This window comes from Ostrinia nubilalis, chromosome 18 (assembly GCF_963855985.1).
Source record: "Ostrinia nubilalis chromosome 18, ilOstNubi1.1, whole genome shotgun sequence".
In the NCBI taxonomy this organism is placed as follows: Eukaryota; Metazoa; Arthropoda; class Insecta; order Lepidoptera; family Crambidae; genus Ostrinia; species Ostrinia nubilalis.
This window is the reverse complement of record NC_087105.1, coordinates 1,542,544-1,560,535: the sequence shown is the minus strand read 5'-3', so window position 1 is coordinate 1,560,535 and position 17,992 is coordinate 1,542,544. Positions and strand designations below refer to the sequence as shown.

The 17,992-nt window shown below is 40.4% G+C and overlaps 1 protein-coding gene and 1 long non-coding RNA gene across 7 annotated transcripts in view; one reads left to right on the top strand and one right to left on the bottom strand.

The window, feature by feature from the left end:
• Nucleotides 1-17,992, top strand: part of LOC135080508 (homeobox protein homothorax) — a 341,592-nt gene that overhangs the window by 263,888 nt on the left and 59,712 nt on the right. For all 5 annotated transcript variants that reach the window (XM_063975145.1, XM_063975148.1, XM_063975146.1 and 2 more), the window contains one exon: nt 2,645-2,721. In XM_063975145.1, coding sequence (XP_063831215.1) covers nt 2,645-2,721 — 77 coding nt within the window. The remainder of the gene's footprint in view (nt 1-2,644; nt 2,722-17,992) is intronic.
• On the bottom strand, nt 6,154-9,911 carry LOC135080345 (uncharacterized). 2 transcript variants are annotated; one of them, XR_010258980.1, is made up of 5 exons: nt 9,841-9,911; nt 9,654-9,774; nt 9,415-9,570; nt 6,505-6,628; nt 6,154-6,417 (listed from the first exon to the last, which is right to left on the bottom strand). It is a non-coding gene; the product is annotated as an uncharacterized LOC135080345 (long non-coding RNA). The 2 variants fall into 2 exon arrangements; XR_010258979.1 differs by having other exon boundaries at nt 9,654-9,763.

Sequence of the window (17,992 nt, the reverse complement as noted above, 5' to 3'; positions counted from 1 at the left end):
TCGACAGATGTGACAATATAGCGAAAATGTAGAGAGGATTATAAAATGATGTAGGTAATTTTAGTTACTACGTTTTCGATTAGGACGCGTTTATTACTGACTGGGTCACCAAAACTCATACGATATTTGAATTATCGGATCGTTTTGAAATTAGAAGTGTGATCAACCTACGTCACTCTAACCTTATCTTCAAATAATAAGAACAAGTTTTAAAACATAGAGTCTGAAATTGACTGTGCATGTCCATCTTTGACAAGCGTAACGTATTGTGACATACGTCCTTTTTGTTTTCTACGAGTAAGACACGACGTCGCCCAGCCACCTTATGTCTATCCAAGAAAAGTGCAGGTTTACCGGTTTTATTACAAAACCGCTGTAAACCCCATAACATGACCTCCACAATCCTGTACAAGCATAAAATAACCGGCAACGGGGCATCATCGCTCCTTCTACTAACGTATTCATGCTTTCATAGTGATATGAGGCAGGGGAATGTCGTATAACGTTTTTGTTATTGCCAATCGGTGCAGTAAAATGGATGTAAGATGGTAGGGTAGACGCGAATTGTTTTTGAGGAGAGGCTATTGGAGATTTGGGGGTTTTGAAAGTGGTAGGGTTAGCTGAGGTTCCGTAGTGTCACGTACGATAGAAGGTTATCAGTCAAATTTAGTGTTAACAGTGTTATCAATACCTCTTTGGTGCGATTTCTGGAGTCTTCTTACTTAGGATTTACTTCTAGTTGATAACCTTCTACCATGAGAAAAACAGCATGCGATTATTATTTAAAACACAAAATAGGTCACACTAATATAAGAATTAAGAAACTTTCTGCATCCTATATTAGTCAATGTGTAACTCTTTTGCAGCAGTTTTAAAAAACAAAGCAATTACGCCATCGTCGCAACGATCTTACTGATATAATATTTTTGATACTGAGTATCCCCTTACGAAATTTTTAATAACCATATCATAACTCAAAAGTCCACAAGAGTGACGTGACTTCACCTCGAGTACACCTCGGCCACAGTCCAAATTAAACGGTCTGCCTGTAAAAGAAAGAAAATAAAATAAACAGCAACAAAATATTGTTATAATTTGTAGAACTCTTAAAGTATTATAACAAATACAAGGTTCGTAGACAAATTGATGATTGTAAGTTTCAATTACTATATCGTAATATTGATTAATGAACTGACTCTTTAAAAGTTATATTGTATTAAAATCTAATGCATGCCACAGCATAAAAAGCCAATATAATTATAAGTATCCATTGGTAGTAATTCAAACAAACAAAATATAACTTTAAACCTTCCTTTCTCTGGTAAACCACACCCATTGAACATTTTCCAAATAATTTTCGTAATGTTTTTCAAACTAAAGTGGCTCTTGTCACTTCGCTGTGTCGCAGTCACGTCCCGTGCTTTATGCGTGAGCGCGGTAACGGATATCGTATCAATTTCGCCGGCTTTTATCGGATCATCTCGCGACTACAGATTCAACGGGATAGGCGCCGAACCGGTCCGAAAAATGCTTTGTGTTAGTCCAAAAATCCGTCACGATGATTGGTGGATCAAGATTTGGACAGAGTAAAACCTTTTTGTATTCATAGCATTCACTCTTAGTTTACTTATGTGCCTCTCTTTATTCTCTATTCTGCAAAATAATAGTTATTACAATGTAATTACATACTTTATTTTTATACTGACTGTACTAAGTCGTGTGTTCAATTATTTCAAAAATTCAAATAGGGAACATAACGTGAAGATGTCAATTTTTGTTCCATTTTCAAAGAACACCTAGTTCCAAAATTGGAACTCCGAATCGAAAAAAGGAAGTAACTAGAATAAAAGGAAGTGTCTGGTATATTTTACCTAAGAAACGCCTCGAGAGATAACGTCGCGAAAATATCCAAAATTCACTTTCTTGTAATTGAAATGGGAAGATCCATCTTCCTATCGATAAAATTCTTAGCAAAAATAACGATAACTACCCTCATTCGGGATTCAAGCCGCGAGTTAATAATTTACGCTCACGTGCAGGTACCAGGGCGGGATGAGGCACAGGAGGCCTCGTGGGGCGCGGCACCAATAACATTAACTGTTGCGTGCTGGTCGCCTGGTACTTCGGCGTATCTTACCGTGCTCTGGCTCCCTGGTGGCACGGGGAAAATGTGGAGTTACGAAAGCTTTTTTACTTATTAATGACAACTAATGTAGAGCAAAAATTTCTCATAAATTATCCTCAGATCTATTCCAATAATATTAGGCGCTATGTTGCGTGCTGATCGCCTGGTACTTCGGCGTATCTTACCGTGTTCTGGCTCCCTGGTGGGACGATGAAAGTTGGGGAAATTTATTTATTATAAACGACAGCTAATTATTTTTGTAGAGCTAAAAATTTGCAAAGTAAGTTCATTTAAGGTTAACACTGAACGTTTCAGAGAACGCTTAATCTGACCGATGATTATTTTGATGTACTCTCTAAACGCAAAATCATATTCCTTTCCAGACAATTAATTTAGTTGAAACAATACTCGTAACTTGATCCAACATTTGTCACACGAATCCGAAAACAATTGACCAAACATTTCCCTTGACTTTAACCCTAAAAAGACCCAGTAATTAAACTCTTCCTTTTGTTCCAGCATCCGTACCCGTCAGAAGACCAAAAGAAGCAATTAGCACAAGACACAGGGTTAACGATACTACAAGTAAATAATTGGTGAGTACATGCATCCTCTTTTAATCCGTACCTGAAAATACTCGTGCTTTTTAGGCGGCGAAATACTGTGTTCCAGAGCGGGGACTAAAAAAGTTTATTAGGCGAATTGCGACGTTGCAGTTGCTACAATTTTAACGAACTGTTTGGTGCCAATTCTGTTCTCATACTTTGTTGAAACTGACCGAGTTTAATTTCGTTTTACTTACTGAAAGACGAACTTCATTTTAAATACCTGCTTACGTGATTTAAGTACCTACTTAAGTAATTATAGGTATTTTTGTTTTTTTTTTTTGATGAGACAACAAAAATATGCTTTTGAATCTGTATTCATTTTATGCATGCGAAAGTGACCTCTCTCGCTACGTAATCTGTAACATTTTCATACGTAAAATGATGAACTGAATTTGATGAAAGCTTTACTACTCGAACGAATTTTCCTCGATTTTTACTTTTGAATTCTATTTACTTACGTGTGTTTTCTAAGAAAAACAAATTAAACTACCCATAAAGATCTATTCCAGCCGCTATAACTATTGTCAGCAATCAGCCCAAGTCCGCATTTCATTGCTGAATTTAGTCGACCATAAAATGGCCGGAGTGACGCTTAAGACTCCTTATTAAACCCGTCGTTCTACCCAGAAAGACCAGTTCAATCTGACCTGTCTTTAGACCTAGAACTAGCTGTGCCCGCGACTTCGTATGCGTGAAAATAGGAACAATATTTCCCGTTGTTGCAACATTTTTCTTTACTGCTCCGCCCCTATTGGCTGTAGCGTGATGTTATATAGCCTAAAGCCTTCCTCGATAAATGGGCTATCTAACACTAAAAGATTTTTGCAAATCGGACCAGTAGTTCCTGAGATAAACGCGTTCAAGCAAACAAACTCTTCAGCTTTTTTTTATTGGATTTATTCCTTGGACATTTTTACACCACGCTTCTAGTCCCAAACTAAGCAAAGCTTGTACTATGGGTACTAGACAACGGGTATAAACATACTTAAATATAATATTAGTATAGATGTTCTAGAATACGTCCAGGTTTCACGCCCTCAGGTGTCAAGGTACACTGGTTTGGAAATAACATGATTATCTTAAGTGGAATGTTATAAAATGTCGTATTTACGGGCCCACTAACATCGGATGCGTAAGGATTATAAACGTGCGCTAGAGTTCGCGTTCGGGTTCGCTCGTTATTTAACACTTTGGATCTGTCCAATATTACGTCTTATTTGTTATTGCGGATCTTAAGTTATGCGACTTAAGATTTTAGTTAGATTTGAAATTATTTTCCAGTAGCTAGGAATCTTGGTAATTTGAGTTATGAAATTGATCGGTAAGGAATTCGAAGTACCTACTGAAATATATCGATGGGGTACTGAAAGTAAACGATATTTTCTAGTAATTATCTTAACAATAGGTGATAATACCTGATACTCACATCTACGAGTCAGAGAGTCGCATCAATGAATTATGCCTTTTGCATAAAATGCACAGGTAAATTGTGCATGCATAGGTAAATCAGTGTCAATAATTACGCATAATTTTTTCCAATTTTCAACACAGGTGTATACTCACCTATATTCTACAATAAATTTTGTCGCAAAAAAGGGAAAATAAACCCTAAATGGCTGTGCCGGACGTTTCTGTTCGCATTAGCGGCGTGGGCGGCGCGCGAAGCTCATAAACCGCTCGATAGATGGCGCTGCTCTGCGCCCGCGCACGCGAGATTACATCTGTCATTTTCGGAATAAGTATGTATGAAAGAAGATAATTGAATAAAAAAATACTTTCGAAACGTTTTGTCATAAAAAAAAATATATTATAAGTCTAGTTTATAATATTGACATATAGAATGGAAATAACATATTTTAAGCCAGTGTTCATAGCGCGTTTAACTCTTTTGTAATAAAAGCACTAAAAGTTTAGGAATATACATTTTAAGTCAAGATTGCAAAGTATTAATTTATTTTTTATTTATTTATTTAAGGCTCACAAAACAAGTTACAGTCATATTCAGGCACAGATAATAATTCCATAGATTAATCTAATTTTAATCAAGTATCAGCCAAATACCTACTCATATTTCACTGACTGACTGAAAAGTTTACTGGGAGAGTGTTGACTTAATTTCTACAATGATAACAAAACCTAACTTAAAATATTATTAAATGACTTTTTAAGCTCGACTATAAAAGAAGCTCTCAGGCATTAAATACCTATTCCTTGCATTATAAAAGCCACTTCATCTTCTACAAAAACACTGCAATAAAGGAACTGTCTATCATCCCTATTGACGCTTTTTTAACTTCTCCTAAGTAAATTATTCGTAAATAGTGTTAAAATTATTATTTCGTTCTGAAAACTTACTGAAAAAGTTCTCTCGACCTTGATCTTCATCCTGTGTTGTTTGTGACGCTCTTGGTGAACTCATAATAAACAAACACAGTGCACTACCTCAAGCTTTATTGTCACTTTTTCACACTATTCATTTCACTCGCTAAATATGTCGCCTAAGAACAAAACTTGCGGGGGTTGCTTGAAGAGGATCGAAGATAAGCGGAGGGTGCTGACGTGCCGCGCGTGTGGGCTGCACTATGATCTGGAATGTGCCGGGGTCACAGAGCAGCGGTACCACAGCACACTTATCGGCGAGCACCGGGACAGGTGGCGGTGCGTCACCTGTGTGAGCGCGCAGCCCAAGCGTGACAACTCGAACACGCCGGTCCGGGCCGCCGTCGACGCCGTCACCGTGAGGAGGGGCGCTTCCGCAGTGAGCCCCGTCAATCTGGACGTGTCCATGCTGGAGCGGCCGCCGCTGGACGACACCGCGCACAACTTGACCGTGGAGTTGCCGGACTTCCACGCGCTGGTCCTCGAGTTGAGGCAGTTCCGAGAGGAGGTGCGGGAGGAGATGAGGCAGCTCCGCGAGGAGGTGCGTGAGGAGCTGAGGGCTGTGTGCGCCCGGACCGATGCCGTGTGCGACGAGGTGCGGAAGCTGACGGGCCGGGTGACCCGCTGCGAGGACAGGGTCGGAGCCGTCGAGCAGCGCTTGCACGCGATCAACCTCGCCGTGCAGAGCGGCGCCACGGCCGGGACGGCGCGGATGGACGCGCTCGAGCAGCGGCTGGAGGCCGGGGCGGCGCCCGGGCCGGGGGCGAGCGCGCAGCTGGAGCGCACCGTGGCCGAGCTCAGGCTCGAGCTCAACGAGCGGGACCAGGAGGCCCTGCTCGCCGACCTCGAGATAGGCCAGCTCCCGGAGGAGAAGGGGGAGAGCGCCGTGCACAGCGTCGCGGTGCTCGCCGGCCGGCTGGGCGTGGCGCTGGACGAGCGGGACGTGGTGTTCGCGGAGCGCGTGGGCGCGCCGCCGGCCGAGGCGGGCGGGCGCGCGCGCCGCCTGGTGGTGCGGCTGGCGCGGCGCCGCCTGCGCGACGAGCTGCTGCAGGCCGCGCGTGTGCGCCGCGGTGTCACCGGCGAGGGTGGAGCGAGAGTTTTCATCAATGAGCGCCTGACCCGGCTGAATCGCCAGCTCTTTCACCGGGTTCGGGAGGAGTGCCGTCGTCTCCAGTGGAAATACACTTGGACCAGGAGGGGCCGCGTTTTCGCTCGTAGAGGCGACGGCGCGCAGGTGTTCCAGCTGCGCTCTATGGAGGACGTTGTGAGGGTGTTCGGCTCCCCGGCGCAATGACTGGCGGTTGACTGTAAAATAATAAAAATATTTACTAAGTCACACATTCTTTGTAAAACCAATAGTATCAAATCATCTTTTGCTAACAACTGGCTTACCCAAAATTTGTTTTATATGCTTCATTTATTGCTTTTTTGTCTCGTTGTTGTTGGTTCGGTACTGATAATTTCCAGCGGTGATACAATTTCACACTATCACAGGTTGTTCCAGTGTAGGATATTGCTGAGAAAAAAGAAACATAATTTTAAAGACTACATCTCTATTCTAAATATTAACTTTTTCAAATTATTTTTTTTTATTTATTTGAGTAGTGTATTTACACATAAAGACCATCTCATTAAGGCAGTTCAATGTTGTTTATATAATGTACAAACATCACAGGCCTGGGGTTAAAGAATTTATTAGTCGGTTTTTTCAATGCGGGGTCTCTCTGTACTAAACAGGAGGAATTTATAGTAGCAATGAATGACTTGGCTCCGGATATAATGGCTGTAAACGAGACCTGGCTGAGGGCTGGGGAGGGAGACAGGGCTCCTAAGCTAACTGATTACCGACTGAGACATACCCCGAGGCCATGCCACATTAGGAGAGGCCGAGGGGGTGGGGTAGGTTTCTACATACGGAGAGGTATAAATGTGAGATCTTGTTCTCATCCCAGCACTACGGAATCGGTAGAGCAGATGTGGATTTCTACACGCATTCTCAATCAGGTCATAGTAGTCGGCACAGCTTACAGGCCACCTTGGCAGGATCCTGAGTTGTTTCTTAATGCGGTATCTGAGTCTATTGCCTCATTCACTTGGGCGGATGGACTAATTTTGACTGGAGACTTTAATATAGATCTGCTTGATGGGAGCAGTGGGAGATGCAGGGAGCTTGTGCAATGCTTACACAGTCAAAACCTCAAGCAATTAGTGACTGAGCCAACTCACTTCACGGACCATAGCGAGACTCTAATTGATGTGATTTGCACAGATTTGCGAGCACTCCGGGTATCAGTTAGGCATTCTCCGGATTTGGGAGGGCACGCCATGCTGTCGGCAGAGTTCAGGATTAAAGCCGAGAAAATCAGTCCCCGATGGGTGACATACCGGCCTCTCAAGGACATAGTCCTGGAACAACTGGAACGGGACTTAAGCACCGTCGATTGGAGTGGTCTCAGACTTAACTGTCTCGACCACGTAGACCAGCTCGTGGAGGCCTTCACACAATGTGTCATGGGATTGATGGACTTACATGCTCCAATAAAAACACGTAGATTCAAACATCCCCCGCATCCTTGGATCACTGATACCATCAAGGAAATGATTCGTGTTAGAGATGACTATCACAAAAAGTTCCAGCAGCAGAAAACCTCAGACCTCAAAAACAGTTACAAAACTATGAAGTACCTAGTCTTGAATGCAATTGAATGTGAGAAGACCTGTTTTTTTACTAAGCAAATTAACAATAATTTAAGCAACTCAAAACAGCTCTGGAGGAACCTAAAAAGCACTATACTGCCAAACAAAAAGAACTTTGATGACCTGCCTTCATCATTCAATGACCCAGATCTGATCAACACACACTTCCTGAATGTGCCAGGTGAAAACAGAGTTACAATATCACAATTGACCTTTTATGAGCATCATAGGCATAGTAACGCTGCCACCTTCACACTACACACAGTTAACGAGGACTCAGTCCTTAAGACCATCAGGGGTCTGAGATCAAACGCACAGGGTAGTGATGGTCTTACTCTGGACATGATTTTGCTCACCTTGCCCTACTCGCTGGGGGCTATTACTGCAATGGTCAATCGATCGATATTGGAAGGCGTATTTCCAAAGAATTGGAAGGTTGCGGTTGTGAGACCGCTACCCAAGACAAGTCAGCCTATCACAGTTCAGGAACTCCGACCTATAAGCATCTTGCCGTGCCTTTCAAAAATATTAGAAAGAGTTGTGTGTAACCAACTTACTGACTATCTTGAAGCACATGACATCCTCCCTCGTTATCAGTCTGGCTTTCGGAAAGGGTACGGCACGACAACTGCACTGGCGGATGTGGTCGATAACTTGCTGGTTGCTCAGGATCGGGGGATGCTAACAATTCTCGCACTACTGGACTTCTCTCGGGCTTTCGACTCGATTAATATTTCTCTGCTGCTATCCAAACTAACCTATTATGGCCTCGACAATGGTTCAGTTAAGTGGTTCCACAGTTATTTGACCCAGCGACTGCAGTGTGTGGAGTTGAGAAGGGTGGACGGCACTTCGATGAGATCTCAACCTCAAATGGTTACTCGCGGGGTTCCTCAAGGGTCCATTCTGGGACCAATCCTGTACATCCTATACAGTGCCGACATCACTAACACTATCGCAAATTGTCATCACCATCTGTATGCCGATGACTTGCAGGTGTACCTCTCTTTTGCACCGGCTGATTTTGCCGTTGCTGTGGCTAAAGTGAACAAAGACCTGAACAGCATCTCTGACTGGAGCAGCTCAAATTGTTTAAAGATTAACCCAAAAAAGTCCCAGTTCTTGGTTATAGGGACACCCAAAAACATTGCTAAACTCAAAGATGTAACTCTAAACATTAATATAGACGGAGAACCTATCGCAAGGGTTGACGCAGCCAGAAATCTGGGACTTGTTATGGATTGTAATCTGAAATTTGAAAATTATGTAGCGGAGTGTGTAAGAAATAGTCTCTATCGGCTCAAACTCCTGTACAAGTTGCGACCCTACCTGAGCGAGAAACTCAGAATTCTACTCTGTGAGTCCTTGGTCCTCAGCAGATTTAATTACTGCGACTCTGTTTACGGTCCGTGCCTTCTGTCAAGAACATCCAGACTTATCCAGAGAGTACAGAATGCATGTGTGCGGTTCTGTTTTTCGGTTCCGCCTCGCTCTCATATCACCCCTTATCTTAATGCCGCAAATATGATGAAGATGGAGGCACGTAGAAGACTTCATTTAGCCACCTTGATGTTTGGAGTCATTAATACAAAGAAACCTAAATACCTATTCCTAAAGCTGGATTGGGTCCACAGCGGATATCCAAGGAGGCAGTGCACCCACATCTTTGCTACTCCAAGACATCGCACTGTGGCATTTCGAGGCTCCTTCAGATTCGCTGCGTCGCGGTGCTGGAACGACCTGCCCCCGCCATTGCGTGCCCTGCTTGTCAGAAACACCTTTAAAACTCATGTAAGGAAGCACTTTATCTCACTGCAAAAGACGAGTGGCGCAGATGCACTTACAGGGGGATGTACACGACGTGCGCGTGCGTTGGCAGGCGTGTCCCAGCATAAATAATTTCTAGCGTCCGGTTGAGCTTCGACTGGCGGTTTCCCCGGCTTTTTGGCGCACCCTAAAACAATCCTTCCATTATGCAATTGGAATGGAACGTAGAACCAAATAACCATCAGATAGGTACCTAATGCTTACCGGGAAGTGCGGTGCGGCGTGTTTGCCGGGCTAGGTACGAGCGAGCGGGGTGGATCCACGCGAGACATTTTTCTCTCTCTTCCTGCTGTCGCCTGCCGCAATTTCAATAATAAAGAGCTTTTCTCGCTTTATTACGTGGCAAACACATGGCATAAATGGCGTCTCTCGCGAAAATTTGTAAAATATTAATGGCTGTTCTGAATATTTAATTTGCTGGGTAACCTTTTTTCTCTCCGTGACAGTTTTTTCTCTTTATTTTAACGTTTTTTTTTTTTTTTTACACCGCTTTGGGAACTTTCATTTTGCCACCGCTGTCGTGTATTTAACCGTGGCATTAAAAAGTTGCTGTATTGCGATCTTTATCGATGAACAGTATTTTGCATTATTTACTTGGAATGTCTTTCTTTGGAATAATCAGCCAATTACCTTAAATAAATAATTAGTACACACTGGAGTTGTCAAGCCGATTAATTTTAATTTATTACGATACTTACGATATCATCTGTGCGATTAATCGATAATTCGATTTTCGAGGTTTTGTTGTTGTTGTTTCTTGTTATTTTTTTTTATTTTTATTCTTCTCTTGTGTTGTTTTGATAAGTTATTTGTATTTTTTTTTTTTATTCTTGATGCGTACTGTAACCGAATTATACACACAACCCTGCGTTGCGTGCCCCTTGGAGAGACATCGAACTTTCACTAATTATAATTTACGGTTACATTATTTTAGACGGTGTCTTCTCCAAGGGTTGCGCAATAAGCAAGGGCGTCCGCGGAAGACCAGCTTCGTGACTTGCCCTTTTGAGCATGTCACGATAAATGCTGAGCGGGTGCCTATTGGCACAGTTTTTTCTCACCACTTGTTTTTTGATAGCCTACATATTTTGTGTTTTTGTTGTTTTTTTTTGTATTGTGTCTTTTTTACTGTGTCAATAAACCTTTTCTATTCTATTCTATTCTATTCTATCCCAACGTTCATATACCGCGAGAATGGCTATCAACTCCACAAAATGGCTCTCAAATCATCCCAAGTGTTTTTATAAATAAACTCTAGTGGGAATCACATTCAAAATAACACAAATATTTATTTAATTAGCAAAACACCTCTTGTAGACCATCTCGGTGGCAGTTACTGTTTCCTCGATGGGCCTAATGAAGGAATAACAAAAATATCTGACCATTCAAATCGTAAAAGTGTTCCGCTAGATTTCAAAACTATACGTTTGATAGGTTTATATTTGTGGAACTTCTATTAATGTTTGGGAATTTAAACGGGCAGTTTTAGTCTTATAAAAAATCCGGTCAAAAGTATTAGGTAATGCGATTGGTAAAGAAGCCAAATCACAGGTTTTTTTACATGGTTTAATTCAGAGACCGAAGACTGGACAGAAGGACTTAACAAAATAAAGGTTTGTTGCTGTTGAACTACGGAACCCTGAAATATCTGTACTAGATTAGTGTGTGAAAATCATTAATTTGTTATTAAAATAACTAACTCAATACAACCTTTAATAATTTCATCATTTCATCAAAGGATATCATCAATACATTTTCATCATAGCCTTTGTATTACTATTCGGAAACGCGAAGCTTTCAATGCATTGTCTTCAATTACACCAAGAGCTCAGCTTAGCTGTGTATCCAAACTGAGAATGCCACCCACTTCACCGTATCGATGGCAGTTTAATAACCACTATCGAGTGCTCGTAATGAGCCACTTGATACGTCGAGCGAGCGATGCCGTAATATGACACCTCGGCGTTTTTGACAATGCCTTTATGATGGAGTTAATTTTGTACGGAGACCGTTTACGTAAGACTTACATTATTTTGAAAGTAAATGATTGTATTGTATACGTTTTGGGTTTAAAATTATTCAAAACTCTGTAATTTACTACATTCCAATCTTGTAAAACATAAATTCTTTTGTATTGTGCATATTTAAAAAAAACACTCATACATTTTAAACGGCACTCGATTAGTATGTATTTTCCATGTTCAACACTAGTCAGGAGTCAAACACAAAAAACCTTTGACTTGACATGCCAATCATGTTAAACAATACTTTTCCGATTTTACATTTTAATTTTTTCGACCTATGCCATGAGAAGAAGAAGTTTTTAAAAGTATCAAGATGTCAAAATCCCGTTGTAGGCCGAGCGTTGGCCCGCCCGTGGGCTGCGCGCCTGGTACTCGAAGTCTGATTGACGAGGTCAAAGGTTGAGGAGCCTTTGTCTAACTCTTCACGCGCATGACAGCCTGGTACCGTTAGACAATTACAAGCTAGTAATTATCTTTTTTTTTAACATTTACAAAACGATTTTTTAATAATTACTAACGTGAGACAATTGAAAACGACGCGTTAGATTTTATTCAGTGTAATCGAGATATTTAAATTCATAATTACTTACTTTTATCTAATTGTTAAAGTCCCACTATGTTTCATCTGAGAGGCAAATACCAATGTACCTACTCAAATGCTTTTAATAGACAAAAGAACTTAATTCACTAGTCAGACTTACATAGCTCAATAAATATATTCAAAACCACTCAAAGAACCGACATAATAATATCCCAACAGCAAACACTATTGCACCGTGCAAAAATTAATTATGTTTATCCTTCAAGTTAAATATGAAGGTGTTGCCAGTTAATCGAGAATAAACGGGCAATTAAAAAGCTCTTACCGAATGAAAAATTCATCGTGGCGTAATAACACTGCATCGGAAGGGTTGAGCCCTTGTATGATCAGGTGGCGCATCCCCAGCTGATTACTCTCTGATAGTCGTAGGATGGGTATGGGTTCTGGGCTTAAGGAGATAATGGGGTAATGCACCATCCATTTATTGTCCGAACGCCATTCGGTTAAATTTTTGTTACTAGACTGTTTTGATTACATTTGTGTTTAATTAAAAATATTTATCATTCTTCAGATAGACTATATTGATGATATCATAATACTTTTAATACTATTATGTCGAACTGAAAGTGAGGAAAATAAATATCTTGCTACTCATTTTCGTTGAATATTTTTAACTAGTGTTCAGGCATTACTCACTACAAGTACCCAATATTCGTCATCCGGCATTAAGTCCGCCACAGTGCATTGTTTGTATGTGTGCTAAAAGTTTAAATAAATAAATAAATAAATATTAGTGAGCAATTTTTTTTTATTTACCACATTCTATTAATTTATTAAGACGTATCCTTACAATGCCTTACTGGGTAGTAACCCCAGCGTCCACCAGGGAGCCATAGGCTCCGTAAATATTATATAAGTGCACGTTACCAATTTGCGCACTCCATGCGCGTGCGTGTCCCGTGACGTCATGTCATGTCGTCGGCATCTGCTAAATTATTCAGCGGGTAAAGTGTTTTACATTGTCGTTATTTATTTTATTGGTCAAATGAATGGGTAGGTACTGTAAATAAACAAGGAAAATTTTTGACTTAGAAAATTTTATGGGTGCCATCGACAATGCAGTTTGGTAAGCAGCTTCATTTAGCAATTAAAACAGTTTTCTTCATTTATAAGTAGGTACCATTTCCAAACTGAATACTAACTAAGTAAGTACACTGTTTTTATTTTTATGTGTGTGAGTGTCAATTATGTATCATTATTGTTAATTTATAAGTGACATTATATTGGAATGATTAGTTGTTTCAATGTAAACATAATTAATATTTACATACAAATATGGTATACATTATTTTACATAGATGAAATGAATGAACATCTTCACTTAAATTAACATTATAGATGTTACATAACACATCTAGCTTCTGGGAATATCAGTAATAACTGTCAAGAAATTAACTTTATTATGAAGAAACTGAGTAAATATGCCCATAAATGGTACAACACTTTATACGTAAATTATGTAAAACTATTTAAAAAAACTCATGGGAATTATTTAATTAGAACTATATCAAGTTACAAGGGTATTCATTCAATAACTTGTTCCACAAACAAACTGCTCAATTTATTCTAATCCTATATTGAAAATAACGGTTCCTTGCCCACCAGGCGCACATAACATTGATGCAAATGTCCCATAATTACATTACGCGCGCAGACAAGCCTGTATCCGAGTTGTATCAAATTGGACGACCTCCTCTGCGCCGCTGGGACCCTGGTACCGAATTAATGGAAGCACCCTAATTGCGATTGTATGGAGATGCAAATTCGGCGAAGAATGGCAATGAGGAAGTGTCACCATCTCTTATTGTTGCGCTCCTAGTACTTGTAATTGATAAGGCGTCGGCGCTACGGATTTGAATTTTAAATTTCGAATCTCCTAAGGGAGATGAATAGATTTCCTCTGTCGTTTACGGATTTGCGCTTTGTTTTTTGGATACTTAATACTTACATTAAATATTTTGCGAGGGAATACCAACAATTCCTTTTTTTTGCATAAATTTTAGGTAATTTTTAGTTAAACTTTAAAGTACAAACAATTAAAATCGTTGTATACGGTTGAGATATCAATTTAATAATTTATTTTACCCATCAGTCATATTTATACACCAAAGAGTTTGCATCAGCGTTTTCCTCTTCAAAAGTCAAACTGGCAGTCAACACCAAAGAGTTTCTATTTCATATTTCTTCAAAAGCACGTGCCGTTCCAAATTCAAATTTTGCAAGGTTCATCTCATCGTCTATGCCGCCGCGCCATGTTTTATTCCTGCGACACACTTTGCGTTTGCTGAATTTCTTTTCCAATGTTTAGTCTACTTGTTTCTTCGTGCTTCATTATTTATTTTCGCCCGCGTTGTTTGGGGAGTTCTCGCTCTGTGTATTTTCGTTGTGGAAATGATTGGCGGAACTTTTGTAACGTAATAATTCTTGCATAGCCCTGAAACCTGGAGAATAAGAAATAAGAACAATTTTTGTTTCTAACCATTACTGGAATGTAGAATTTGAGACGTACGCGTTAGAGATTACTGTTAGAGATTTGTTTTTAAAATTAAGAAAAAATCAGTAGTACAGAAATGAAGGTTCGAACGGCTGCTTATAAAAACAAATTTGCAAGTTTATTTTAATTTAAATTTTGTGTAAACTTCTCAATGAGGATCAGTACTGTTGTAGAAAATGCAATAAAACTAGTATCTACGTTAATCTTTAAGACATAAGAAAGATATATCTTTTTAAATTATCCAAATCGGACCATTACTTACGAAGATATTAAGTAATAAACATAGGCCGTTTTTGCCGCTAAAAGTCAACGTACGCAGGGCCGCGTGACGTCACTATATCCGAATCGAGCGCAGCCGGCGTACTATTGGGATGGAAAATATTTTTTTCCAGCTAAACTATCAGTTTTAGAAAAAACTTTTAATAACATTTATTCATCAAAATAAAGTAACCCATCGACCAGTAATTTTTAAAAGTAAAAATTTTGAAAAATAAGTATCGCTATGTCCAAAGACCACATTTTCATAGGATTCGATGGAATGCGGAGACGCGGTTGGGGTGAGTGTAACTTTATGATTGTTTGTATTGAACATAATAATACATAATATGAGTGCTAATAACCAGTTTCTGGCCTGGGGGGGGGGGGCTAGGGGGGGGGGGGATAAGTAATACCCAGCTTTTAGCCTGGGGGAGGGGCAAGCCTTACCCAGCTTCTGGCCTTGGTGGGAGGGGGGAGAGGCAAGTCATACCCAGTTTCTGGCCTAGGGGGGGGGGGGGGTAAGTCATACCCAGCTTATGCTTATGGGCTGGGGGGAGGGGCTAGCCTTACCCAGCTTCTGGCCTTGGGGTCAAGTCATACCCAGTTTCTGGCCTGGGAGGGGGGGGGGGGTTAATCATACCCAACTTCTGGCCGAGGGGGAAGTCATGCCCAGTTTATGACCTGGGGAGAGGAGGGGGGCGGGGGAGTCATACCCAGCTTCTAGGCTAAGATTAAATAATTTCCAGGAGGGAGCAGCTGTCCTTTCCTGCAGCAGCTGGCCCGCCCATGGGAACGGCGAATAGATAGGTAGGTACGTAGGTTAAACTCAGAAAAACTAAATAACAGGTAGGTATTGCGTGTACATCGAAATGATCTTCATAGCAATGTCTTGCTTGTAGCCTAGGCAGAGTGTATCTGCCTCAGCTATACCTTATTGTTAGAAGTAAATAAATTAATACTTATACATTTTTATATTTTATTGGAAGAAGATATGAGTAACAACACTTATGATCACTTTATTTGAATAAATCGCCAAATATACCACCGCGGAGACCCCAATCGCGTCTCCGCGTTCCATTGAATCGTATGAGCGTATGGATTTTTTGCGATATTTTTCACAATTTCTATTTTTAAAAATTACCTATCGATAGCTTACTTTATTCTGATGAATAAATGTCATTACAAGTTTTTCTCTAAAACTGATAGTTTGGCTAGAAAAAAATATTTTCTATCCACGCAGTACGCCGGCAGCGTTCGGATCGGATATAGTGACGTCATCGTCCCCGCGCCGGGCGGTCAGTGAACTTTTTTAGTAATTTGGCCATAACTTCGTCAATTTTTGTCGTAGAACAAAAATTTTTAGACTGTATATTAAGGATTTCTTAGCCCTATAAATCTGCATTCACAGCTAAAAATCGAAATGATCCTCATTAGACCAAGATGAGTGTTTATATCGTAATAAACACTTACTAGAGTTTGTTCTACTTTAAATAACTACAAGGTTTTGCAGTAGGTTTCTAGAAAAATTGTTTTGTTTTAGTGCATCATAATTAAAACTCATAAAAACTCACTCACAAAACTCATTTTATTTTTGCAAGTAGGCTTTTAAAACTTTTACAGTAAATTAAAAAAATTAAAACTGCGTTAAACATCGCAAATAACTATGTAAAAAATAGTTTAAAAAAAGTCTCCGTCTCTCAAACTTCACTAACCTGTTTTCAGCTGCCGACATCATTTTGTTTGTAACCCCCCAAAGCACACATAACCACAGCGCCTCAAACCAAGTCTTTGCTACATCCATTGTTCTTGCACGATACGTGACGTCTCCACAATGGCGTCGCTCTAAATTGGACACGCCGCCAATATCCGATAGCTTACCTAGCCTGCCATAGATGGGCACTGGCTCCCAAAAGTTTTGATGAAACCCCAGTTAAAACAAGATAATCTTTACATTCAATAGACTACTCCTAAATATCTTGGATAATCAGAATCTAATCTATTATTAGATACATTTGAAGATCGTCTTGTTTAATTTCAAAATAACGTTGTTTTTTATTATAACTGACTAAAGTATCGAAGAGAGAGACCAGTTAATGATACTTACTAGTATTTTAGCTTGGGTACAAAAGTTCAGTATACATCTGCTAGCCTGGCTTCTAATTTAAAATGTAAAAATTAATCTGGTGCCTCAGCCATAAGTACCAAAATATTGGTAAAAAAACTAAATAATTTTCATAAACCTCATTTATTTATGCAAGTAGGCGTTAAAAAAGCACTTTTACAGCACGCCTTATTGTGTACTATAGTCTGGTCCGTGAGCACGTAGAATTTTGCCCAATGACCCCAAAATTCTACGTGCTCACGGACCGGATTAAACAACAAGTGCTCGTACTTGCCGCAGCGAGGGTTGTCCCTTTAGGCAACTACCAGCCCAGTGGGTGCAGACAGACCAAATGTTGAGAACCTTCGACCCAGGCTGTACAGTCAGACCTAGATTAGTAGGCTTTCGGGATTACACTTGATTAGGCCTCAATAGATTGTGAAGGGCCGGAGATTATTAGCAAGGTGGATACTGCGCCGTAATAATCAATTTGGCTCCGTTTTGATAAGCTGGCCGTGCGGTACACGTGCGACTGTGAATAACGCAGATTAGCCCCCCTAGACAAAACGCACTTTTTGATCGAATCGAAAATCGAATCCGTCAAAACTCCATACAAAAAAGGGGCGTTTCGACCACTTTTCGACTGGTTTGCGATTATAATTTGCACTTTGTCTAGACCCATATAGGGTTGCCAGGCGTCCGGCTTTAGCCGGACATGTTAGGCTTTTTAGGGATTTGTCCGGCCAAATATTGCCTTGTCCGGCCTGTCCGGCTTTTGTTAGGCTTTCTATTTGGTTGCCGCGCCAGGCGAAAGTCGAGCCACAGAATCATATGAAGCGCATGCATCAGGATGTTGGTTAGCAACCGATGATGATAGT